This window comes from Megalops cyprinoides, chromosome 6, assembly GCF_013368585.1.
Source record: "Megalops cyprinoides isolate fMegCyp1 chromosome 6, fMegCyp1.pri, whole genome shotgun sequence".
Taxonomy (NCBI): domain Eukaryota; kingdom Metazoa; phylum Chordata; class Actinopteri; order Elopiformes; family Megalopidae; genus Megalops; species Megalops cyprinoides.
The window spans coordinates 12,884,631-12,911,686 of NC_050588.1; the positions used below are offsets into that span (position 1 = coordinate 12,884,631).

Below are 27,056 nucleotides of genomic sequence, written 5' to 3' on the forward strand. Positions count from 1 at the left end.
ATGTCTAGCAACTACCTATATACTTTAGCGTCGTCACATGGTTGCATAGCTGCGAAGAAAAACACAAGTAGCGCTAGCAGGAAACACAGACAGTACACCGAAATTGTTTCCCTTTAAGATGTTTTAATGCGTACAAATGCTTTTATTTGGTAAGATTGGTTATTAATAGATGGATAAATCATCATGATATCGCTTAGATATATGTAATGAATCTGTTCAAGAAGTTATGGATAAGGAAAAAAACTCCCAAGTGTACATTCATTTCGATAAATATATATCACATGGCACGTGATGCTTTATTCACAACATTAGAATACAATCTAGTTACACCACTTTAAAATAGAGGTTTGTTAACATCTTGTGTTTGCATCTTTTAAGCGTGCCTGCGCTCAAGGTTCTCATTGCCTTTTGCCCTCGCCTTTCCTCCTGTTGTAGCACTTCAGTTGGCACCAACACGCATTGTTTGACTAGAGCAGCCCTGATCTTCTGTCTTCTGTGGTAGCAAGCTGAAGTGAGGGTGTTGCTGGAGGTGTGGACAAAGACGGATTTATATTCACACACACACACACACACACACACACACACACACTCAGCCATGTTCAAGATCGGGAAAAGTAACTCATCTTATTCATAGTATCAAAGAGATTAGGAACTGTAGGTACATAAAACAATCTCAAGCAGCCATTTCCTGAAGTCACAGAACAGTCTTTTACCCAGGATTTGATGGCACTGTCCACAGTTATCTTCCATCCTTCATTTGTACCACTTCTAGCCTCTGTTACTCAAATGGAGTCACTGATTAGATGGGGAGTGCAGTCACCTGTTATTCCAGGAGCTGATCAGCTGTAGAAGGAAAGTTATTCCTAAAACCAAAAAGACTTTGGCCCTTGAGGACTGGGGTGCCCCTCCAGTGCTGTACGATTTGTCAGGGGGGCACACTGTAACATTTTTTATCCCGTTGCCACACAGATAGAATGAAGCAGGGTTTTCACTTTTAAGGTACAGCCCATCAGCCTTGTCAGCGCAGAAGCTGCCGCCGGTATCGATGATGGTGCTGGTGCTCTGGACACACTTCTTAGGCCAAGGAGTGATCTTGGAAGAGCTTTGAGTTGTGGTGGTCGGTTTTGTTGTGGTGGTGGTTGTAGATGTAGTCACACTGGACACTTCTGGCCTGGTTGATGTGAAAGGCAGCTGTTCTGTAAAGATTAATGTATGTTGTGAATTGTTACCCTCCATGCCGAAGTGTTGAGCACTTTAGGTCAATAGGGAAAAAAGATTTCAGTGTGAATCCTGAGTGATTCTGAGTGATTCTTCCACTTGCAGCTGAAAAGTCAAACAGTGTTAATTATGCTGATACGTCAGCTTTAACTATTTTTTTTTAACTAAAGTGCTTGTACTGCACATCAGTGGCTGCTTAGAGAACTTACCGATATCCAGCAATGTCCGCAAAAGGGCAGTCAAAGGGTAACTTCCCTGGCCGCAGAATTGTCCCGTGAAGTCGTCTAAGTCCAGGGACCAGATGAAAGCCCCACCAAAATGGTTATCCTTCAGGTAGCTGACCTAAGAGAGGACAAGGGAAGGAGTCGGGTGGCATTTATAGCCTTTGTTTGATGGTTCCATCATGGGTTGCTCGGAGGTTGGATTAGTCTTGTGACCTTTTTCCTTCATTTCCACTGAAGCAGGCATACCTTGGTTATATAGCTTCTCTGGTTGTCAAACCCCACCCACTCATCCCCTTTGACAGCATAAGGAACCTTCTGCTCCTCCATCCATTGTACTGTGGTGCCTTTGAGGAAAGTACAGATCTGAAGAAAAAAATAAAAGGCAGGATCTCTCAGATGACTGGATGACAATACACCTCAAGAAAGCTGAGCTTTGCTCCCCTCAATTTTGAAAAGAGGTCACTAGAACCTTAAATGGGGTTTTAGTTTTAGGACTGTTGTCATGAGCGCACAAACCTTTTTGAGTGACCAAATCACAGTGATATGTACAATTGACAATATATAATATGCAACATTTTTAACTATGTTTTTAAAATAATTAATCATCTGATGTATTTATCACATCATAAGCCACAGAATACAGGAAACATGCAGGAATTATGCTCTACATCCCTTTGGAAAGCCCCTGGGCCTAATGTTTTACTGCAAATCTTTCAATACAACCAGACTTTTGCTCTGATGAAACTTATGCACACAATTCCTGAGCAATCTAGCCTCAGAAAGGAGAGGCAGAGCAGTCTTCTATTTGACATCTGGCAATTTTCAGAGCCTAACAATATTTACACCCATAGATGTGCAGTTCAGTTGGCTTTCAGTATTGCATGTTTGTCAGTTAAAAAACACATACATTGTGCACATATCATGCTTTTTTTATGAGAGAACTATTTAATTTACCATTCAAATGCACAAAAGCACAGAATGCAATACACACTGTATAGAAAATACTGAATTATGGTTGTAGTGAGAATGAGACAGCAGATGAAAGACTTTAAAATTTGCATCAATGCCTGAATTGTACCATAAGCTGTTCCATTGATCTCAGACCTCAGGGTGTTCTCGTACCCTTATCTTATTGGGGCACTCCTCTAAGGGCCTAGAGGCAAAGCCACAAAAAAGGTGTGCAGCCTACTTTTTGTGGCAAAATACCACTGCAAGGACTCTTCAGGCAACCACTGAAGGCAACCGCTGAACCACAGAAACAACCACACTGGGAAATATTAACTGTCAAGTCTGCTCTCCCAAAAGACACAAGTCTCCTAAAAACACTTAAACCGTCATGTTGTTGTCAGTCCATGAGAGTAATTTCAGACAAAATAATGGCGATGATCGGGTGATTTTCTCCTTGGTACAGACCATCGACTCACCTCATAATAGGACCATAAGCCCATCTCTTGGGTGTAGGGCCCAGGAGAGGCAGAACCCCTGGCCGGAGCTCCAGGGCCCTGCTTGGCTGAGGCCAGACGGAAGGAGCGTCCATATGTGGGAAAGCCCATCAGGAGCTTCTCTACAGGGGCACCCTGGTCCCTCCAGTACTTCATGGCATAGTCCTGAGTAGGGAGAGGAGGTAATGCAAAGAGACGCCAAAAAAAGGAATCTCGAGATTAAAGGACACTTTTTCAGTTTTTCAGCCTTCTCACACCCTGCCCTTACAGTGTTGGCATAGATGAAATCTCCTTCATCCTGGGCACCACCGTACAGGGGGCTGTTGTGACCGGTGATGCTGTCCCAGCTTCCGTGGAAGTCGAAGGTCATCACATTGATAAAATCAAGGTACCTGAAGGCACAGAATAATTTGAAAGAGCTGGACATTTCTCAGTTCTCTTATTAATATTGGACTGTCAGACCTAATGGACAGGCAGATATTGCACATTTCCTACATATTCTAACACATACTGTGTATTTATTATACAGTCTATTTGCAGAAATATGAAATCATAAGCATGCTGAATGCAATGGGTGTCATGACAGTTAACTCCCAAACCATCATTTGAAATATAATTTTACCTTTTAAAGGGCTTAATCTTTTTTTGAAAAATGAGAAACAAAAATCACAATATTGTCCTATAATTTGTGTATTTTTTAAAATCATAATTATTGCAGAATAAACAACCACAAACTCAATTCCAGACTTACTTAGAGATCTCAGCTATTTCATATCCAGCATCAATGGTGGCTTTCCCAGCAGCCACTGCAGCTGTGACCATCAGTCTGGGACGCCCACTCGCCCTGCTTTCAGTCTCAAAAGCTTCCAGGAGCTCCTGTGGGTCCAACAATAGGCACATCCAAAATGAGTAAAAGTTACATTTATCTGTCCCAGTATCCTCTCTGTTAAACTGCACTGACACAAATTTCGCTTGGTGTTAGGCAATTTTAAGACAACAGCTTATCAATTCATTTGTACCATCAAGCAGCCAATAAGTCTTAATAAGTCTACCATCAAGTAGCCCCAAATGAGTCTTACTGTATATGTTGGTGAATTAAACATCAGATTGTTAATAAACTGTTTCTACATTTCAATACAGGTAATATAAAGGTATCTTGATGAGCGGATGAGTAATGAAGAAGTTTTCCCACCAAACCAAACTGAGTAAAAAATCCCCAGTGCTCTTAGCCATTAGCATAACATGGATGTAGCTTGCAGTCCAGGGGAACCTGTAGGCCCAGTGTTGCCAACTTGGTGATTTTGTCACTGTATTTACTAGTGTTAAATTTTATACAGGTTGCAAAGTTGTTTTTTTTTTTACCAAATACTCAAGCAACTCATGTGAATTTCATCATGTTAGACTGTCCCAAAATAAAGGAAGTATTTAGCTGAAAACTAACTTTCCCACTGGATAACTTCCTCCTCTTCCATTTTGAGGATAAACTGGTGACTATTTGACCTGAAGAGCAAAGTGAGGGTAGGCTGTAGTTTAGACTCACCTTGCACAACAGTGTGAATCTCTTCTTGTCCTCTGGGGGGCTCCCTCGAGACCCTGGGTACTCCCAGTCCAGGTCCAGCCCATCAAAGCCGTACGTCCGCAGGAAACTAATAGATGACTGGACGAATTTCCGGCGGTTTGCTGCAGATGACACCATGATGGAGAACCTGGGGGAAGGTTCCAGTAGTTGCAATTACCATAAAACACCGAAAGCTGTGTGAAATGCAAAACTGCACGCAGATGATTTTGATCTAATATGGTGCCATTCAAAAGTTTGGACTCATCCAGCCATTTTCCACATTTTAATAGTAAAGACATCAAAACTATGAAATAACACAAATGGAATCATGCAGTGACCAAAAAAGTGTCCAAATTCTTTTTAATTAAACATTTTTTGGAAATTCATATATAGGCATCAACTTCAGTATTTAAATTTGTCTAAGAAACAAGTTTCAAGCATTTAAGCATAAGTCTTTAGATCAAAATGCCTTTGAATACGTTTCCCATTATCTTAATCGGGTGTGTCCAAACTTTTGACTGGTATTGTATTTTTGTGGTAAGTAAATCACCCATACAAAACAGCACCAGTAAGATACATGTCCTTGCATGATGTTGCATGTACCCTTCACCTCCAAAATTTCCCCAAAAGTCTAACAGCCATGAGTCATAGAATAGTTATTCTATGACACATTGAACGCTCTCAATTACTAGCTCTCAGTTACTGTCAATGGCACCACAGTAACTTCCTCCACTTCTGTGAAGAGCCTGGGAGTCACCCTCGACAGGCTGGACTTCACCGACTACATCTCCCAGACAACACGCTCCTGTCGATTCTTCCTCTTCAACATCAGGAGGATTTGCCCTTTTTTGACCACCTACTCCACCCAGCTGCTTGTCCAGGCTACCGTGCTCTCCCGCTCGGACTACTGCAACGCCCTCCTTGCAGGCCTCTCAGCCTGCACCATTTAGCCACTGCATCTCATCCAAAACGCAGCTGCTAGGCTGATCTACAATCTCCCGGTTCTCCAGCATCACCCTGCTACTGATATCCCTCCACTGGCTCCCAATCGCAGCCAGGATCCGCTTCAAAACCTTGTCTCTCACCTTTTCTGCTGCAAGAAAGACTGCCCTGACCTACCTTCAGGACCTCATCCTACCCTACACACCTGCTTGACAACTTCCAACAGAACAAAAGGCCCACGCTGCTCACAACGACGTTTTTCCATCATCGCCCCCCAGTAGTGGAATGAACTCCCCACCACCCTGAGAACAACTCCTTCACTCCAACTCTTCAGACTCCACCTGGACTGACACCCTTGCCATTTTGACCTTTAACTTTGGCCTTGTAAATCTTAGATTCCTGAATTGCACTAGTAGTTTTATCTCTTACCTTGTATTGTGCACATTTTTGCCTAGGTAGTATAGCGGTACTTTACTGTGCCTGTGATTGTATGCGATATATGTAATCCTGGATCAGATTAGTTCTGGCTCGCTACACCGACCTTACGCTCAGCTTCAGCACTATCTGCATTGTATGACCTGTACACATCTTGCCTTTGTGCCTGTTTGCCCACTATATGCACTTTTGTATGTCGCTTGGGATAAAAGCGTCTGCTAAATGAATGTAAATGTAAATGCTACATACCACAGATCCACACCATGTGCAACACTATATTTATGAAGGTCACCATTATCATGAAGGTTGGTGACCACTATAACTTTATTGCTGCATTCCAAATCAGAAATTTCATCATTAAATATAATTAAAATAAAATAAAAAAAATGGCATGTATCTGTAAATTAGCATAATCTAGAGGGTGTTGTGTGACCCTTGCGCAGATTATTATTTGATCCATAAATATATATTAAGAACTCTGCAGTCCACAGATGCATTCATTCAGCAGATGCTACACTTTACTGAGTTACAAGTAACATTTCAACTTCAAAGTCATCTTTCTCAGCGTCAATATTATGCATTTTGCGGAGCTGTGATTCATACTTTTGCCACCAGAGGGAGGGCTGTATCAGACAGAAGAAGTAGTACTCTGACTTACTGGACAGTCCCAAAGTTCCACCCGCCAACTGCCAGCAGTGTCTGCAGCCATGGGTTTCTGCAGAAAGACATTACCAAAAGAAATATTTCTTAAAAGATCACCTTGGGTCGTTTTATAGTAAAATGAATTCCATGTAAAATGTCTGGTTGAACAGAGTATTTTCACATTGTAGGGACTATTCACTTAGAGCTTGCACGTATTTTCCAGCTAATCTTTTCCCCGGGGTACCATATGTGTCCTTTAGAAACTTCAGAAGTTTTGAACACCTTTTAAAAATGTGAAATGTCAAATATTCATTTAAAGGCATTATATTAGAAAAGATCAGTAGCTGATCAGTAGTCCTAACTGCTGAGAGTGTCCTGATGAAGATATAGGGGTAGTGATCTTTGGCTCGGAGCCCAAAGAAGGAATCACACTTGGCCATGGGCCGAGGTTGTTGACCCCCCCTATTGGGACATCGTAAACAGGGAAAAGGAAACGGGGGTGATGTGGAGGAGGCGGGATGCAGTGAACAGTTAAAACAAAAAGAAAATGGGATTTTTATACTTATGGATGGTTTGTTAACTACTTCTTCGGGGATTGCCTGAAAATTCTATTTGTGAATCGTCAGGTTAATTTCAATACATGTAATGCAGATGCTGTCCCAGGATATACTTTCTTTTTCCTCAGAATGTACAAGGGTATCCAGATTTTTGTCAGGATAGCAGATCTATATACATCTATTCCTAATTTCTGTGTAAACTGCTAGGCTTCCCAATACCCACTGACCCCCATTTTTATATCGAATTTCTAGTAATTTTTAAAATTATATTTCTGTCCATTCTGTTCTACGTTCAAAGTGTGTCTGGATTATGTACATATGAATCTATTCTCAAATACCAGCAAAGTGAATATGACAATGAAATTAACAGTGTACTGGAGGATGTACAAAACCTTTTTTTTTTGACCATGTGCATTTGGTTACGCTAATTAAGCATCTATCGTGTGCATTTAATATTCAGTGACATAGACACATACTTGGACTTCAGGGCATTGAAGGACTTGTACATTGCCTCGTCGTTCCATTCCTGGATGCTGAGCTCGCTGGCGTAGTTTATGCTGGCAAAGGCATAGATGAGGTGGGTGCACAGGTCTGGATTCACATCATACGGCTGATATCTCCCGGCTTCAGCTCGGTACTGGGACCAGTTAGTGAAGTAGCACACCAACTTGGTGGCGGCAGCTGGTAGAACAAAAAGAGTGGATGGACACATCAGAATACATTCCACCAACCACTTTAACATCGCACACTTTAATTGAGTCATTTTTTGTAAACTTTTTCTGTTGACCTAAAAGGCTTTTTCTATGGGTCAAGAAGGTCACATTGCTTGAAATATAAACATTTGATAGTCAATTTCAAATGCCAGGTCTTAATGTTTGTACATTCAGTGCATTAATTTTGGTAAACAGGGGTCAAAGGGGCTAGAGCACATTGAGTTCTAAGAGAAGGTGACCTCATTTTTGTGTTCTTTACTGGTACCCTTTATTGTGCTGTTCCAAAAGGAATATTCATTTTCATCTAGTGAATGCGTTGGATGAGTTTTCCCCATATAAAAAACATGTTTCAATTAATTTTAAGAGGAAAATGAATCACAGTTTAAAGTAACTCTCTCCACAATCACTTATCTAGGGAGAAGTCCTTTACATTGTATAGTGGTAACTATAAAAAAATTCTGGCATGGTAATATTTTCTGAGCAAACACAACAACAAAAATGATAGCACATAATCAATAATAAATTAAACAAATATTTATAAGCTCCCAGACAGGCTTGCCTCCATGTGTATGCTTTGCCACATATATTACTACATTCTGTCAAAACAAAGTTAAAGTAGAAGTAAATGTAAGTACTCACCAAACTGAAACATCAGATTAAGACCTTAGGAGACATACATTGAAAGTTAGTAAATAATACTACAATACAGGATAAGAGGAAGTGCCCAAAACTAGACAGAATATTTAACTGTTATTTATATTTTGGCATTCACAAGAAGAAAATATAAATCTTACCTACTAAGTTGGTGAGCCATCTCATTGTGATTGACATTGTGCTGTTGCTGCTCAGCCGCATGAAAACTATGACTATTATATGATAGCAAAGAAGAGCAGGCGACACATAATGCAGTGTAATGTCAGACAACCCTCTCGAATGACCTCACAACAGTTTCGGGATGGGATTCATGGCAGCGGCTTGTGTGACAGAAACAACACAACGTGTCCGGTTTTGCCTATTCCTTGAATCATCGAGCATGCCTATGGTACTCATTCTCCAATAAATAAAGGCATGAATGAACAAATAAATGACTGGAAGGAAAGTTATTTCTTGGTCTTATTTAGAAATCATTCTTAGAAGGGGAATATGTGCCTCGTAGATCAAGCCAAATATGTCCCCTGGGATTTATTTTATAATATTAGCTTACTTTTTTGAAACAGTTCTTAGTATTAATCTGGAGCTCCTATCACATGTATGCACTTACAGTATTATAATATGTTTTTTATCATTTTTACATAGCGTATCAGAATTCTCACTGAATTTGGAATATCAATAAAATGGCCAGAGAATGGGTGTTTCAGTGCAACACCCAGGGTAATATGTTTGCCCTAGAAATCTATCCATCATAACATTTTTAATATCTGCTTACACAATTCTTCTAATGCATGCACTTATTTCCCAATGAACTCTTGAACATATATTTAGGCATGAAATCATAAAAATGCTTGTAATACTAAATGGACTGTGCATCAGGAAACAGAGCTTTTATTGTTGTGCACTCACTGTATAAATCTTTCTAAGGCAGAATACATTTACTTCACTCAGCCTATATATATATATATATATATATATATATATATATATATATATATATATATATATATATAATAAAACCCTGGTAGCCAAAACTTAATTCCATTGTGAGGCAATTCTTTAAACGTCTGAGTTTGTGTTATCATGTGTTAAAAATTGTGAAGAAAATATATGCATTGTGTATATATGCATTGTACGAATAACACAAAATTTACAGGATGTTCAGTATGTCCTCTGCATCTCTCCACTGTCCCTTAGTTTCCTCAGCTCTATCTCAAATGAAAAGATGGTGTTTTCCATGTAACCTAATGCTGTACTCTACACATATCTACTGTTAAATATTTTGCAGCAAATTTGATATCTTGTGATTATGGAGAGTAGGCATACACAGACAATAGAATGGCCCTGTCACACTAAACTCAGATACCTTTACCCCAAGGGCAGGTTTAACACCCAGCATTTGTGAAAAGTGTTAAAAAAGTAAGGAAGACACAATAAGCCTTGAGAAACAGGAGCTTGTTTATGACGCAGAAATACATATTTTATTTATGTGCTCAGAATGAACGGAAAAAACACACATTACAAAGGATTAGCTTTCACTGTTTGATTTTTTTACACATATTATATATACAAAGTGGCTTACAGAATGAAGCTTTGGTGCAAGAAAAAAATTACAAGAATGTCTACTATTTTATCTTTCCCATGAAAGCCTTGTAAGTAGAGCAAGTCCTCAGATCACTGGCACTGATCGTAATATTTCCTCACGGCTGCGCCAGCGCTTGGTCTGTTGGACTTCACTTCGAAGGCCAGGTGCAGCATTTGCAGGTGTCGTTGAAAACTGTGCCGCTCCCGCACTTCTTAAGGAAGGTCTTTCCCCCCGAGCACTCGTAGAAGGAGGTAGGGTCCTCCTCGTTGGCGTAGACACCATCGGGCTTCCCGGCGCAGAAGCCTGAGTCCGGGGCGTGTGTAGTAGTCGTAGTGGTGGTGGTGGTGGTGGTGGTGGTGATGGGGGTATCACCAGGCTCAGGAGGGGGGATGGTTGGCCTTTCTGTGTCTAGAGTTTAATAAAATGTTTATACTATTACAATATTATCTGTATCATAATGACTTTCTTCATCATCATGGTGTGCATTTTTGGATTTGAGAATAATCAATCAACTGTGTCAGGCAGTGTAAAAATGCTGTGTCTGATCTTTAAAAATGCCAGTTTTTTTTTACTTGAAAATCTTGGAAAAATCTTAATCCCAAGTTTTTTGAGAATACTTTGTGCGGCTGATGGTGCAAGATATGATTGTGAGGGTCAAAGGATGTACCTATCCCAAGAAGCTTGTTCAGATGGCCCATAAGAGGATGTTTTCCTTGACCACAGAACTGGCCTGCGAAGTCATCCAGGTCCAGGGCCCAGACAAAGGCTCCTCCAAATTTGTTTTCCTGCAAGTATTGGACCTGGGAGGGGGCAGATCAGGAAAGGGGAGAATGAGCCAAGTATAGTCTTTATATAACATCATCATCATCATTATCATCACGGGTCAAAACATGTGCCTGTGACTGACCTTGATCTCAAAACTCTCCTGGGTGTCGAATCCCACCCACTCATTTCCCTTGGTGGCATAAGGCACTTTCTGGTCGGCAATCCATTGGATGGTGGTGCCTTGCAGGAATGTGCAGATCTGAGGACCAAAAAAAAAGTTTCAGCATTTAACTGCTACATGGGTGTTGCTGCACTGGCTGTGCATGTGAGGCTACTACCAACAATGACATCACCCAATGGAGTCAGGATAAGAGCTTGTTTAACCATATAAAGGGCCTGGCTCTTTTGGGTAGTGAGCTAATCATCACTGATCAGGACATGTGCCCTACTGTCTCCTTTTAAACCAGCCTTGATTATGATCTCCAAAGACCTCTCAGAAATGACAATGAAGTCATGAAATGGCAGCTACTGTATCTTTCCCAGGTCGATACCCACCTCATAGTAGGACCAGAAGCCTGCCTCCCGAGTGTAGGGCCCGGCAGAGGCAGGACCGCTTGCTGGAGCTCCGACCCCGTTGGACGCCGCTGACGTGAGACGGAATGTGCGGCCGTACGTGGCGAATCCCATCCTGAGCTTCTCCACTGGGGCACCGTTGTCCCTCCAGTATTTCATGGCAAAGTCCTGGGAGAGAAAGAGAAAGGAAGAGAGCTGAATCTTGCCTATTTTGTTGTTTTTAATTTTACCTTTTCAAAAGACTTCCCAAGTCTTTTGTTTGAGAAAATGATACCCAGGGAAAGTTTCCGGAAAAGTGATATGCTTGACATTTTGAAACTGGCCGTTTATGGGTTGATGGCTTCACATTTCCTTCGTACATCTACCCAAAAACTTTATGTGTTATACATGACAAGACATGACAACTGTATGGCAAAAGTTTGATGAATTCTTTAGGGATCGATTCTCATTGTCTTTGAAACTATGATAGTTAGTAAATTACAGAAATGTCATCTGCAGTGATATAGGTCTTATGAATGCCCTTACAGTGTTGAAGTAGATCAGCTGCCCTTCATCATGGGCACCACGGTATAGGGGGCTGTTGTGTCCAGTGAAGCTCTCCCAGGTTCCGTGGAAGTCATAAGTCATCACATTGATAAAGTCCAGGTACCTATAAACACAAACAGCATTCTTTATGGACAAGCACTATAGGAAACACCCCACCAAGACTATCTTCAGGAGATTCCTGTGGGTAAAAATACTTCAACCACTCCCCTCTGGTAACCTATACAATTTAACCCACAAGTGACCTCTGTTGGTGAGTTGAGATTCCTGTTATCAACAGAAATCAGAGCATATGTCTTTCTGCTTGTAACCCAATCTTTCTCAGTCTGGATGTATATCAAATATAGTCTCAGCTTGTTGTGGACCTTCCTTTCAAGAGAAATCACACCACCCCTGTTGATTTTCCACAAAACCATGGTTTTTCACCACAACCTGATTTATGTCATAGACTTGTTTTAGCAGGTCTTTATTTTCAAGGTAAATCTTGGTTGGTGATTCATAATGAATTAAAAAAAGCAATACCTTTCCCTGAACATTGCAGTAGATATATGTGTTTTGTGGACATTAAAAATAACCACAAAAAAATTACCAAAGAATTAATTGACAGATGTTCACCCTGAGAAACCTTTCAAAATGTTTGAAGTGTAGCTCAGCAGTTTCTGAATAAATGCAACAGTTTCAGGTATTTTTTGCTCTTTTTTGTTTGTACAGTAGACTTCATTTCCATACTGTTTGCCCCAGTCTTCATAAAATGGCCTGTGGCAGTTTCCATTGGTACACCTTCCTCTCGATGCTCGCATGCTTCTCACGCCCTCTTAACATGTGAGGTGACTTTAACTGAAATCCACCTCTTTCACCTGAAACCCTTCAGGCTTTTTCTCCCCTTAGTCCAAGGGTGTCCTGCATTCAGTGTTACAGTACACTACCAGCAATATTGTGCCCAGAAATCTTAGATAAACAGATCGCTGTGCCTGTTTCTAATTCAGCTATATTAGTCAAAATAATCACTGTTAAGAAATGTATCTCTGATGTACTGTGTAGACCACTGAATGTTGTGCAAACAAAAACAGAAAACCAGCAAAAAATCAAGTGTTTAGCTTACAGCTCTCATTTAGTATGTATATTTTATATGGCTAAAATATGTGGGGATTTTGGCTTTTCTGGAGGGAAAGAGTGATTGACTAACACTTGGTGCATGTAGCACCATTGATATCACTTTCTCACAGAACCACCCTAGGTGTCTTTAGAAACTGATTTTGGCAACAAGTTTGTCTCCATGCCCAACTGATGCCCATGAGTTTATAACTCTTTGTCTGAATTGCTTTTATTCTCCAGGTCTCATTACCTCTAATTTATCAGTCCTGCAACTGGCCTCAGGTTATGTTTGAAAGGGTTTCCTGATGCCTTTGAAATTCTTTAATTCCTTGCTGACTTGGAAGCTCCTGAATGGCAAAGCCCCACAATATCTTTTGTGCACCCCTCTCCCCAGACTGTTTCGTTGTATGATGCTTATGTATGGTTGCACACCAAACCTTTTCTAGCTTGTGCAACTGGATCCTGGGTCTATAGAAATGAATGCCTTGGACACTATCCAAAATGGATATTTCTTTCTGCGGGTCACGTGTGATCTACTTTTGCATTTTGCCTTCAATTTAAATAATTGCAGAGGATCCTTGACTTACTTGGCAATCTCGGCAATTTCATAGCCGGCATCGATGGTTCCTTTCCCAGCAGACACTGCAGCTGAGAGCATCAGTCTGCGACGTCCAGTTGCTCTTCCCTCAGCCTCATAAGCCTCAAGTAGCTCCTGCAAATCCAAAATAAAACCAGTCAGCAAGGGTAATGCGTTATTCACCAGTCACTTTAGCGTTCAGGCTTTAAATTGTTAATTGTATTGAAGATGGTAGAAAGTAAAAACCCAAGGAAACATTTGTGTTGCCCTTAAATCAAGAAATACCACAAAATGTGACTCTGACAATATCCACCAATGATAAAGAGTCAATAAACTGGTGAGATAAATATCCGTTTGGTGATGGCAGTGAAATAGGTTCACCTTGACCAGGAGTGTGAATCTCTGCTTGTCCTCTGGGGGGCTCCCTCGAGACCCTGGGTACTCCCAGTCCAGGTCCAGCCCGTCAAATCCATGTGTTCGCAGGAAACTAATGGATGACTGGATGAACTTCTGGCGGTTTGCTGGGGAGGAGACCATGATGGAAAACCTGGCGCAGACGTTAAAGATTGATAAAGAAGATTAAGAGATGAAATCCCAATGCTGGAGAACTGTTCTGCCATTTAAGGTAGGCATTCTAAATCTGAAAATTGTGGGCCACATGGCATCAAATGAAGGTAAAGTGCATTTATCATGCTACAAAATTCTGCCGGGACCCACAGGCAATCCTTTGATGGAAACCATTACAATCAAGTGGTAGGTTATTAAGGCATAATTCATAAGGCACCATTCATCTTTACAAAAATGTAAGAAAACTCTTCTATTGACATCATTTAGGATGCTAAAGAGCTTTTGTTTTTCATCAGTACACAGATTATATGGTTTGGGGTAACCGTGACCAGGTAAAAATAGGAAGGACACCAAACATCAAATCATAGAGGGAGTTCTTCCCGTGTGTGCTGTTCCAGCTTTCTAATAACACTAATAACATTTATGAAGAGCATGTTTACTGAATGCCTTTACTGAATGCAGACTGCCCAAGATGTTATAGCTTATTCCGGAGCAACTACAATAAAAATAATAAAATAAAAAGAGGTGGAAGTAGAGTGTGGCTTACTGGGTTGACCCGAAGTTCCATCCACCGACAGCCAAAAGAGTTGTCAGATGAGGGTTTCTGTTGTAAGTAGACAAAGAAGAGATTATGTAAACCCTGTAAACATTGGCTCTTACTGTGGTGTACTAAGACACCATACTGCAACCACATCACTATCTGTGTTGTTTATGTGCATTGATGCTTTATTTGCATATTTGGGATAACATTCATCAAAGTTGTCAATGTGTCTTTGTGGTGATCCACATTTTCTCATTTCAATTTTGGATTTATGTACATCACAGTCATATGCACATATGGTAATACCATATGCATCTTCTAGACTTTCCCCAGTTAGAATCTGTGATTGACCTGTGGTTTCTAGGGTAAGCTCGGTGACTCATATCTAGATATAGATGCTGTTGCCAACACCCTACTGTACCATGTTCCTTTTTTTCAAAGCAATTATTGTAAATGATTTATTTACTTGGCAATTGTGATTAGTGCTGTATAATCTAGTTAGATAGATTATTTTATACTATATAGCAGTTTTCCATGACCTTTCTCAAGAACTCTGTGCACTTGTGAAAACCACAGGGCTGGGGTGTTGTCATGAAAGCCCCAGATTTTTAATAATTTAAACATTAAGGGTCACATTCTCAGATGCAACCAATGTCTAAGTGAGGCGCTGGTACATACTTATTCTTCAGGTCATTGAACGCCTTGTAGAGAGTTTCATCGTTCCACTCATAAGTGACAAGCTCATTGGCGTGGTTGATGATGGAGAAGGCATAGATCAGGTGGGTGCAGAGGAAGGGGTCCACGTTGGCGGGCAGGTACTTTCCCGTCCCGGGTCTGTACTGGGACCAGTTGGTGAAATAGCACCCCATCTCGACGGCAGAACCTGGAGAACGACAGTACAAAGGGGTCAGTATTGATGACCTCTTGAGAGTCGTATCAGAGCCATGTCTTGGGGGAAAAACACACTGAACAAATATGACATCACTCACCTAACTGGCACAGCACCAGGCACAAGCCTTGGGAAAAGACAAATAGTGGAGGTTAACAAAGAGCAAGGCAGACACATCACACTGTACAGATTTAGTGAGGGGGTTTACAGTAGTGACACAGCTTCCAAATGAAAGTTTGCGTGGGACAGTTCATTTATCATAACTGCTCTGTGTGCCTGGACCAGAAATGGGTAGTATAAACAGCCCTGTGTGTTTGTGGGTGAAACTATGAGTGTCACAAAAATCAGATTAAACACTGAAATCACATGGGTGAGGTGTGGAAGACACCACTAAATACAATCAAATGTGACTTTATTTAATCTTTACCGTGGATGGCATGTGAGGGATAGTTTTTGGACAAAACTATAGTTTTGGTTGCAAGCAATTACCTGCTAAGATGGTCAGCTTAGTCATAGTTGCGTGCTCTCGGAGGCCTTCTTTTTATCACTGAATGAAAGGAGAGAACAGATCTACCTGAGTGTTTGAACATCGTGGTTATCGCCCATGCCTGAGCAGGTCGTTAAGCTGTCCGAGTAACACCAAGCATTCTGTTAAGCTGTGTACTTTTGTTGCTATTCGATAAAAACATTTGGTCTTCCGTAAAACTGATTGTTTGATTGCTATTCACAAGACAAGTACTCCCAAACTTTGGAGTTCACGGTATTTTCCATTAATGCTCCATATCACCTCCCTAAATGCATGCACAGACACACACACACACACACACACAGAGGCACACGCTTATCTAATTGAGGCTGTCCTATTATATTTGACACTGGCAAAGATGCAAGTTAGGGCAGAAATTTAAACCCAACTCTTCATCGTAAGACTTATGTAAAAGCATCCAGACTGATCGGGGGCATATCAGGCGTGTTCTCTTAGTCAAGCACTCATTTATCTTGATACGCTGGCAATGTCTTTACTTGGACACAGAACAGGGCATCTAATTCGCACACGGTGTGGAGCTGAGTTACAAAGCTGTATAGGCCTACTTATTTTAAGTGTATACTGATTTTTAAACTGGGTTGATGATTTATTGTTTAAACTATTCACAACACTCTCTGTTCAATTAGTATCTAAATGGTATTTTGTACTCTGTTCAGTATAATGAATTTGTATCTAGCAGTGCTCTGTAAGCGATATTATATGAGGACATCGCTACAATTTAGATAAATAAATAAATAAATAAATAAATAAATAAATACTGCAGCCCTTCTGTAAGATTTTGGATGATTTCCAAAATCTTTCCTCAGGCAATGTTCTCAAAATCTGGGGAGCCAGCAACAATAAATAACATGGCAACATATACTGATTTAAAGAAGAATAAAAAATGTACAAATTTATAAAGGTCCACTTAGTCAGTTTGTCTGTCTTACCTCGGGCACTTCTGCGGCAGAGAGAACCAGCGATAACCAAAACCTATTGGCCTTATATAGAGGCACAGCACATAAAACACTGAAGGGGGAGTCTGAGGCCAAATAAACAAGATTAAATTGGCAATAAAATAGATTGGAGCATGATCGGATAAGATAGACACTACAGATGAACCCAATCAGTTTTCTTGATGACGCTCCATAAATGTATTGATTACGTAACTTTGTTGAGTAGAATTATACTTGGAAGGAGGTCAGACATGGAAGGCTGACTTACACCTACCAAAATAACATAACTAAAGAGTTGTTTAGTTGTCCTCCACTTTCTGTATATATTTACAACATTAAAAAGCCAGTTCCCCTGTCTTGGCAATTTAGCCATGGTATTTTGTGACTGAATTTCAGAGCTGATCAGACTTTTGTGACTGATCACTGATGGAAAACAACATATCTTGAATGATGAGGTCAGCACAGGTAGTGAGCTACTCTCCCAGCTGGCTATCCCCTAAACTGTACCCTCCATCTTTCACAACAAGCTAACTCCATCTAACTTTCAAGCTACCAACATACCCCTCTCTCTTACATCTGAGAATTCTGCACTAGAGAAAACCTCAAAATGGTGGCTATCGTTAAGTTCCAAAATGCTCCCTGTCTCTTTTTAAAAATTTAAGATCCGTGAACTCCCACCTAATGGTTGGAATAAAACAATCCCAGCGAGGAATGACCTGAGTGATGTACAACTGCCTATAATTTTCAGAGCCAGCAGTCAAGTTGAAAATCTGGCTAAGATCTAATCATTAATAGTGAGTTCCAACACTCCATTGTTATAGAAGAATTCAGTGAAATTTTAAATTTTCTGAACATAGTAGCATATTACTTTTCATTCAAGGATCTGAGCTCCATTAGTTGAAAGATACTCATTGTCACATGAGCCTCAGATTTTATTTCAGGAGTTTAAGAAATGAATTTTTCTTAAATTCATTTTTGGGTTAAAAAAATGCCAAACATGTAAATATATCCTAAAATGAGATGTTAATACTGTTAAGTTATGAATGTGTCATTATCTTATAACATATAAATGTTCTTATTTGGTTACATTTGTATTATGCTCTTATTAAAAATTATCATGATATTTGAACATGTAGTACATAAAAACATCAGTGCAATCATAGTATTAATGGAAACATAAGGCAGGACTTTGGACATTCCTTGGACTGGAATATAAACTTTAGATTCAGTTCATAATTAACTTTCCATTCTGAATACTTTGATTATGTGAAGACGTTCTGATGATGGTAGAAGTAATATAATTAACTACCAGGTAATATAAGTGCATGATTCATTTTTGGAGCACTTAATACACAGTGTATGCCAGTAACATGTTGAGTTCTAATGTTTATTTTCATCATATTATATGATATTAATTTAGTGGTTTTCACCTTGTATGAAACAACTTATTGCACCTAGCTTACAGTTGCATTTTTTCCATTTATGTAGATAGACAGTTTTCTGAAGTGATTGAATTGATGTAGAGGTTGATATTAAGAGCAGTTTCAAATCTGCAGATCAGGGCTCTGACATTAAGTACATCATTCCTATTCCTTTTTTTCCCCACAACATAGCTTTCCTTGGTGTAGTCTGAATGTTCCAGCTGGTAAAGGTCTAGACTTTCATTTGTGATCTTACTGCCTACATAATACAATGGGGGCACTTGGCTGAGACCAGAGTGATATGTGGACCATGGACAATGAACTTTTTATCAATTTTCTTGTAACCAAGACACCACTTTGTTCATGTTCACAAATGAATTATGTTCACTAGGTGCAGAGGGTAAAGAAGAAAATTCATCGCTTATCAAGACATTTTACCTTTGGTTCAGCTGGATCAGTGAACCAAACCTTCAGTGGACAAACATCAGGATTATAGAAAGGGTCAGAAGGGAGTTCATGAATAACTCTTTCAGCTGAACTCCTTTTTTCATATTTTTCCATTTGTTTTTATTACACAACAGTATTTATATAAGATCTTCATAAGCAATGATAAAGAGATTATTTATCAGACAAAATGTAAAACTGCAACCAACAATTTTTGCACAAATAAATTAATAATAATATACATAATAATGTGTCAGACACAATGCACACACACTGACAGTGTATGTCTTAATTATATCATCATTTTCTAAAACAGTGACATCACGCAGTCATTATTTTGGGCAGCCTCCAGCAGTCTTTTATGCGGTTTAGGGGCTGCACAGGAGGGATATTTGATCACTCTGTTGATGGGATTTTCTCCAGGTCTGTCTGGCTTCTTGCTTTTCATTGCCAATGTCAGGCAGTGAGCTGCAAACAAGGGAGACAGAGACCGTCCCTTCATAACGTAATTGTCCTGTTTTGACTGTTTCGCAGAATTTATGTTCATGCTCACCTGCAAAAGGAGTACAGATGAAACTCAGCTGTGCAGCTAAATCAAGTGCTTTGTATGTTGACACAAGTGCTGATATGTTAACTATAAAATTAATGAATGAAAAAATGATGGAATGAATGAATGAATGAATAAATAAATACACAATTAACAAGCATGCAGATTTAACTAGAGCTAACACTTTAGGAAGAACTATATGACGTGTTATGTTGTAACTCTGCTTTTGCACACGTTACATGAATTAAATTCAGCTGTGATGAAAAAAAAATCAAAAAGGAGCTAAGATCTCTTTGTTATAATATAATTGTTATAACAGATAATGTGACCCTACTGGGTATGGATGATCCTTGCTAAAATTTGGGGTACACACACACACACACACACACACACACACATACAGGTATATCAGTATCAATAGCAAATAAAGTCAATGCATAGTTCTAAACCAATTAGTATCAGCTTAGTATTGAATTAAGATGACACTCTCTTGCATGATGCTGAAGAGAAGCTAGATTTAGCATTTGTGTTTAACCAGACAAGACAATAATGATAAAACAATAATAATTTAACCATTGTCATTGAACATAATTTTATTGCAATTTCATAAATTGGCCATGGAAATTTCCAGAGACTGCCAAGAGACCTGTTCTACAGCCAGAGGTTGACTTTAGGACTTACAATAACACTATGACTTTAATGCTTTCACTGTTTACATCTGCAATTAACTCAGCAAGCCAGTAGTGACCATTGAGAATGAAAAAGCTGCACATGCACATGTGTTTTTAACTTTTACATTTGGGACTTTTTGCTTGCTGTGTGGACATGTGTCTAAAATGAACTATGACCTGTGTGTGTGATGTCTCGACATATCACACACACACACACACACACACACACACACATATATATATATATATATATATATATATATATATATATATATATATATATATATATATATATAATTATTATTAGATGATAAACATATAAATGTAATACAGTAGGTTGAAAAGAGTACAAACTGGACACTTTCTGATGGAATGCAAGTCTGTTAATCGCCTGTCTTTGATACTTATGGGGTATTTTTTCAAGTAAACCATTGTGGAAACTGATTGTCGTATCATGACAACATTTCTTAAACGTCATTAAAATTAAATTCAGAATTTTACAGATTGTAAGGAGCTGCCTGCAACAACAACAGTATGTGATCTGAAAAGTAGTGAAATAGAAATAGCTAGCTAGTGACAAAGCCTTGGGTATTTGTCAGTCAATGAGCAGACCAAAATTATACAGTGAAAGATACAAAAATGAACCAATTAGATAATACTGCAATACCTGCCTGTTGATGTGACATAGCACTAGCATACTTGACGCATTGCAACCTGCTAATGGTATAATTTGCTAATGGTATAAAATGTTTTTTTAGTATTACGTTTTTGTGAACACCCATATTTTTCTGGCAACATGTATCCAAATATTCAATTTTCAATCAAGCATGAAGACAGTAACCAGGAGAGAGAAGGGGCTTGGCAGCCAATAGGCCACGCTAGGATCTCATTTTTTCCTCAGGGGTAATTGCAGCACTTGCAGGCATCAATGAAAATTAGGCCTGGCTGGCAGGTGTGCAGATAGGTGTTCCCATGGGAACACTGGAAGAAGGTGGTTTGGTCAGCAGGGTTGGGGTAAAGGCCATCGGGACGGCCGGCACAGAAGGATGCATTGGGATCAGCGGTGGTGGTGGGACGAGGCGGTGTCGTGGGTTTGGGAGGAAATCCTGCAAAAGGAGACAGAGAAGGTGTATTTTAACAAGAGCTCTGACCATTCAGAATCAAGCGTTTCACCTACATCGCTCCCCAGTGGTGGAATCAGCTCCATGTCTCGCTACGGACAGCTTCTTCACCCCATTCCTTCAGACGGGGCCTGAAGACACACCTCTTCAGACTCTACCTGGACTGACCCAGCACACAACTGCTGCCGCCTCCCCCCCCCCCAATCAGTACTGTCATAAATTGCTGTGCTTTTTAAATTGTGCTTTTTAAATTGTTTCTTGTTGCCGCCTTTACCCTGACGCTCATTGCGCCGTTTGAAGTTTGAAGTTTGCCGCTTGAAGGTGTATTGTATTAGTTGCCCTATAGGCTGTAATTGTACAAATCTGATAGTACTGTGTCCTCAAACAGACCTTGCTCTCAGCTGAGAACTGTCTCATTGTGGAACTGTACACATCCTGTCCCCGTACTGTCGCTATACTTGCTGTGTGCACTTTTGTAAGTCGCTTTGGATAAAAATGTCTGCTAAATAAATAAATGTAAATAAATGTAAATGTAAGAAACAAGTTTACCATAAATAGTATGTTAGGGGCATATTCCAAAATATACTAAATAATTCATGTTATTTGCTGAAGTTGTCAAACTGAACCAAGATTAAGCAAATCTGACTCAAGAACAAAGGTAAACGAAAAAGCTCTAGAAGCCATTGTTTTTCCCCACTGTTTTGTTTCTGGATTGTACATCATTTTGCACTCTAATTGAGGAGTACATATATAGGATATCATGAATACATAAATGCTGAAAAAAAGTCTCTCCTAGATGAGGTGGTGTCCTGATTTACCAAGTGAGTTGCGGAGGTGGCTAACAAGCGGGTATGCTCCATCTAAACAGAACGTTCCCCCAAAGTCATCCAGGTCCAGTGTCCAGACAGAAGCACCTCCTAAGTTGTTGTCCCGTAGCCATTGGACCTGGTGAGCAAAACAGATGTGTGTCTTGGGTGAGTAAGGCAAACATGCTAAATAACTAATCTGCTATCCTAGATTTATTCTGCAATTAAAGTGAGTATCAAAAACTGGAAGGAAGCTGGACATATTTTCTTCTTTAACAATTGTGTCCAGCATGTTACCATCACCTTTGTTCACTTTGCATCAAATTATTTTCTAATAATAAGAAAGAGGTCAGGAAACATTACATTGTGTCGACTACAGCAACAAAACCAAAGAATAGTTATTATCTAAAAACCAGCTGTTTCCTTGACTGTGCCTCAAATGATGTCATGTGAAGTGCAAAAAGACATAGCTGGTGCATCTGATGCAATATCATAAAAAGTATTCAGCTCCTAAGTTGTGAACCTTACCTCAACTGGCATGGTAGTTAATTATGTAAAACAATCATAAATATGTTCAGAGTAAATACCAAATAAAGTTAAAGGTAAAAAAGTAATGAAAGTAAAAAGAATAACAAAGAGAAAGAAATCTGTCCTGTAAATAAACATATCTGATCATTCAAACCTTGATTGTATAGCTTTCCATGTTGTCGTAGCCCACCCATGCGTCACCATGGGTAGCATAGGGAACCTTCTGATCATCAATCCAGCTGACTGTGCGGTTTAGGATGAAAGAGCAAATCTGTAACAGAAAACCCGTGACTATAGAAACACTTCTGTAAGTCAGCCTGAGCCACTATCACTAAGTGCTAAGTTGTTTTGTGCTACAATAATGTGAAATGAGAGATCATCTGTTAATGCCAGTCATTTGTGAAGTCATCCTGCTGTTGACTCATGATAATGGAATCTGCTTGGCTCTGTTATATGCTATGCACTGTGAAGGTATGCAAATAATAGGAGTAAAGTTAGTAGGATAAAAATAGGGCTGCCTGAGTAAAATGCATAAAATGGAGTAAGCAATTATGCAGCATGTAGTTACAGGGAGTTGGCTGTAAAAGCCCTTGAGAGATGCAGTGTGCCAGCTGTGATCTGCTCACCTCATAGTAAGACCAGTAGCCAGCATCCCTGGTGTAGGGTCCAGCAGCAGCTGGCCCGTTGGCAGGGGCTCCAAGACTGGTCATGGAGGAGGAGAGGCGGAACGTGCGGCCATATGTGGGGAACCCCATCAGCAGCTTCTCAGCAGGGGCTCCATTATCCATCCAGTACACCAGAGCGGAGTCCTGACAGACAATGAGAGAGGTTAGGCTGTTCACCGTTTTTCCTCAGGGGTAATTGCAGCACTTGCAGGCATCAATGAAAATTAGGCCTGGCTGGCAGCTGTGCAGGTGTACAGTGAACGGACAAAAAGATGACTGACTTCAATGTTCAGTAATGACTGACTTCATGATTCAGAGTGCTTTCATTTTTGAACAACCGAATCCATTGTAATTTGCATTATATTTTACATTGGATATCCCTGACCTCTTTTTTTAATTCTTTGTTGAATGTAGTCTTCTGCCTGCTAGTTTCAGATGTGTTTTTTTCCGTACAATGTTGTGGTGAATGTGAGTTCCTTGATCAAAGGAGCTTCGGTAGAGGGGGCTGTTGTGTCCTGTGGATCTCTCCCAGTGTCCATGGAAGTCATAGGTCATGACACTAATGAAGTCCAGCTCCCTGCAGGGACATGCAACGGACATTATACCAGTACATTTATGCTATGGTTTACATTGACTATTGTGTTAAATTTTATTTTTTATCGTGTTTACGTTAACACGTTTGCAAAGAGAATTTAGTTGATGAAACTAGAATTAAAGGGACCTTGATGTGTCATTGACTTCATAGGTCCTTCAGACTACCATTTGGACACTAGAGGGCACCTATATTTACTTCTCCCTCTTACCTGAGTCATTATACCTGAGGAATCAAAAAATAAGACTGATCACAAGGATGTTTCAGCCTACATGCTTACCTTGACACCTGTGGGATCTCATAGCCGAAATCAATTGTAGATCTTATGGCTGCCACTTTTGCAGAGAGTAAGAGTCTGTTCCGACCAGTATTTGTGGATTCATCCTCAAAGGCTTTTTTGAGCTCCTATAGCAACCCACAAAAAGACAACAAAGAAAAATGGTGTTATCTGTTTCTGTGGTAGTTTTAAAGGCTTATAATAGGAATCATATATGATGCTTGCTTTTCAAACAAAAGCCTGAATGGAAATATTGGGTGCTGTGCAGTCAAGTGCAGCATCTCACCGCAACCAGAGCTGTGAATCTCTGCTTGTCCTGAGGAGGGCTTCCATTTTGTCCTGGGAATTCCCAGTCCAGGTCCAAGCCATCAAAGCCATGCAAGCGCAGGAAGTGGACAGATGACTGAACGAAGGTCCGGCGGTTTTCAGGTGTGGAAACCATCCCTATGAACCTGATGGGTACAAATCAACATGGAAAATGAGGGGTACTTGCTTAACTGGATCACATTTAATATGTTGAATTAAATGCTTACTTGCCCTGGTGTTAACATTTTTTTCACTGAAAAGTAATGCTATATAATTCACAAACTAATAATTGTTTTGTTCAGACTCACGGGCTTATCCCATTGACCCAACCACCAACTGACAGCAGAGTCTTCATCTCAGAATTGCTGAAAGAAATCAGAAAAGAAATACAATAATCAGTCCCCTCTACTGCCACAATTTAATGTGATGTGTGAACATGTCTAAATCCCTCATACCTCTGCCTCTGCAACACGGACAGACAAACAAATGTGTATGAGCACACACACCCACACACACTGCCGAAATGTGTCTCTGTTATTCAAAAGAACAGACACTCACATGCTCTTGAGGCTATTCAGGGACTGGTACAGACTCTCATCGTTCCACTCAATGGTTGCCAGCTGGTTGTCTTTGATGGTGGCTAAGGCATAGATCACATGGGTGCAGAGGTGGGGGTCCACATTATCAGGTGTAAATCGTCCAAGTCCAGGTCTGTACTGGGACCAGTTGGAAAAATAGCATACCAGTTTGGTGGAAGCCACTGGAAAAAAGAATGGCCCTGCATTATACTGGGTGAAGTCGGTCACAGTGAAAAGTCCATTGATTGAAACTCATGCATGTGGGTTATAGTTGCTCAGTTTGAGTAGAGAGAGGTCATTCTGTGAAGAGGCTTGTAGAAATAGCCCCCCAGGCCTCATGCCTGGCAGAGATAGACAGTGATGTGTAGTGGGCCAATTAAAATATAATCTAAAACACACCCCCTTGAATCCCCCAAACAAAAATGAATAGAGGTTTATTATTTTTATCTTCATCATGCCCTTTGCACTTTACCTGTAGCATGACATGTCAACAAAAAACAACAGCATAACAAGCAAACAAAAAGAGTAACAATTAGCAATACAGAAACAACCACATGCTCTATTAAATCATGTGAAAGTAGTTGACATGCTTACCTATCTGGAGTGATAGAAGAACACCCAACCCTATCGAACAAAGATAACAGAGACGATATAAACAATGTAAAAGAATGAGAACAACAACAACAAACAGGACAGTTTTTGGAGGGGAGGGGTTTACCTGCCAGGACAGTGATTCGTGCCATTGTGATCAGGTCACCTCAGGTTTAAATTCCAAGAGCCACCTGTAATAAAATATGGCATGGTTACCTAGTTTCTGGACTTGAAATACATGCTATGAAATACTTGTACACCTGTGTTTTTATTAAGCCAACACCTCTGAGTGAAAATACACTACCACATTTGACTATGTTGACCAATGATATTATTTTTATTGTAATCATAATTGTAATTAAGATTTATTTTGCACATGCTCAAGGACTCAAATCATACTCTTTCCATTTTGATATGCATGCAAACACACACACACACACACACACACACACACACACACACACACACACACACACTCCATATTCTATACTATACACATTCTATATTAGTACTCCTGGTCTGGTCAAACACCAGACTGAATCAATGCACTTGCTATTTGGTTAAGAAGTGAAAAGCTATTCAGAATCTGCTGTTTTCTTTAATTTAAATGAAATTAATATATATTCTAAAATATATGAACATATATGATACGAGAGAAAATTTACCTGCAGCATTACCAGAACGGAAAGGAGATTGCGCGGCACAACCACGTCCACACATATTTATACTTACAGTATAAAGTCCCTAATATCAATTGCATGAACCAAAGTACAAGTGATAAGTGTATGGCCTAACTGGGGAGTGGGAGGCTGATAAACAAAGGAAATACAGATTACAGAAAATAATGATGGCACAGTCATAACTTATAGTAAGCTAAACATGAACTATTACTGATGCTTATGAGTCACTGTTAATATGCAAGGTGGTGTATAGTGACAAATGAATGCCAATTATTAACCAGTGATTATGACATCCCCATCAGGGCATAATGTTTTGTGGACTGCCATGAAAAACATTACTCTGTCTTCATTGTTTTTAAGTTGATTCTGGTCTTTCCTCTTTATCTGTTTCTGCTGAAACATCCAAATGTTTTTTTTTAATAACATACTGACAGTCCAGTTGTTAGTTTTGGGTGTGAACAATAAGAACTGTGAACCAGTTTGTATTTTATGAAGGTAAAATCACTGTGCACGGTCACAAGATATTAAACAAGACATAAGAAAGTTCTGGAAAATTGAGAGTGCAGCTTGGGATCCTGTTGTGAAATGAATTTGAACAATGTCTGACTACACTGACTTCAAAAATGTTGTAAAAAGGAGCTTTGACAAGCTTTTACATTTAGGGGTTACTGGTCAAAATGAAATTTTAAAAAAATATCAAATAACAGATTTATACTGCATGCCCTCTCTGTTCTACACCTAAACTCTTTCATTGTATGGCCATATATTATGGATCAAAAGTGGGGTGCCCTGTCTAATTCATGTCATACACAGATGCCTATATTTAATAT

General features: G+C 39.8%; 3 protein-coding genes across 3 annotated transcripts; all 3 read right to left on the bottom strand.

The window, feature by feature from the left end:
- Positions 1-33: 33 nt before the first annotated feature.
- Positions 34-7,730, bottom strand: LOC118778962 (acidic mammalian chitinase-like). The gene is made up of 10 exons (XM_036530764.1): positions 7,495-7,730; positions 6,478-6,534; positions 4,425-4,590; positions 3,636-3,760; positions 3,153-3,276; positions 2,867-3,049; positions 1,689-1,805; positions 1,428-1,560; positions 1,004-1,196; positions 34-49 (listed from the first exon to the last, which is right to left on the bottom strand). The coding sequence occupies exons 1-10, from the start codon at positions 7,728-7,730 to the stop codon at positions 34-36; spliced, it is 1,350 nt and encodes a 449-aa protein (XP_036386657.1).
- A 2,238-nt stretch (positions 7,731-9,968) lies between these two features.
- On the bottom strand, positions 9,969-17,011 carry LOC118778942 (acidic mammalian chitinase-like). Its single transcript, XM_036530744.1, has 12 exons — positions 16,994-17,011; positions 16,007-16,064; positions 15,618-15,644; positions 15,307-15,511; positions 14,635-14,691; positions 13,902-14,067; positions 13,531-13,655; positions 11,831-11,954; positions 11,288-11,473; positions 10,875-10,991; positions 10,635-10,767; positions 9,969-10,375 (listed from the first exon to the last, which is right to left on the bottom strand). The coding sequence occupies exons 2-12, from the start codon at positions 16,029-16,031 to the stop codon at positions 10,116-10,118; spliced, it is 1,425 nt and encodes a 474-aa protein (XP_036386637.1). The 5' UTR covers positions 16,032-16,064; positions 16,994-17,011; the 3' UTR covers positions 9,969-10,115.
- A 3,932-nt stretch (positions 17,012-20,943) lies between these two features.
- Positions 20,944-26,232, bottom strand: LOC118779061 (acidic mammalian chitinase-like). Its single transcript, XM_036530922.1, has 12 exons — positions 26,212-26,232; positions 25,674-25,737; positions 25,550-25,579; positions 24,936-25,137; positions 24,686-24,742; positions 24,358-24,523; positions 24,075-24,199; positions 23,656-23,779; positions 23,164-23,346; positions 22,692-22,808; positions 22,022-22,148; positions 20,944-21,188 (listed from the first exon to the last, which is right to left on the bottom strand). The coding sequence occupies exons 2-12, from the start codon at positions 25,696-25,698 to the stop codon at positions 20,980-20,982; spliced, it is 1,365 nt and encodes a 454-aa protein (XP_036386815.1). The 5' UTR covers positions 25,699-25,737; positions 26,212-26,232; the 3' UTR covers positions 20,944-20,979.
- Between the last annotated feature and the right edge of the window lie 824 nt (positions 26,233-27,056).

Coding starts and splice junctions, on each gene's coding strand:
- LOC118778962 (XM_036530764.1), bottom strand. CDS start 7,730: ATGTGTCCATCCACTCTTTTTGTTCTACCAGCTGCCGCCACCAAGTTG. Junction 1,806..2,866: donor GCTTATGGTCCTATTATGAG/GTGAGTCGATGG, acceptor TTTTTTCTTCAG/ATCTGTACTTTCCTCAAAGG. Junction 1,197..1,427: donor GCGGACATTGCTGGATATCG/GTAAGTTCTCTA, acceptor TAATCTTTACAG/AACAGCTGCCTTTCACATCA.
- LOC118778942 (XM_036530744.1), bottom strand. CDS start 16,031: ATGACTAAGCTGACCATCTTAGCAG. Junction 15,645..16,006: donor TAAGCTGACCATCTTAGCAG/GTAATTGCTTGC, acceptor TCTTTTCCCAAG/GCTTGTGCCTGGTGCTGTGC. Junction 10,768..10,874: donor AGGAGAGTTTTGAGATCAAG/GTCAGTCACAGG, acceptor GCCCCCTCCCAG/GTCCAATACTTGCAGGAAAA.
- LOC118779061 (XM_036530922.1), bottom strand. CDS start 25,698: ATGGCACGAATCACTGTCCTGGCAG. Junction 24,200..24,357: donor GATTCACAGCTCTGGTTGCG/GTGAGATGCTGC, acceptor GGGTTGCTATAG/GAGCTCAAAAAAGCCTTTGA. Junction 22,809..23,163: donor GCTACTGGTCTTACTATGAG/GTGAGCAGATCA, acceptor TTTCTGTTACAG/ATTTGCTCTTTCATCCTAAA.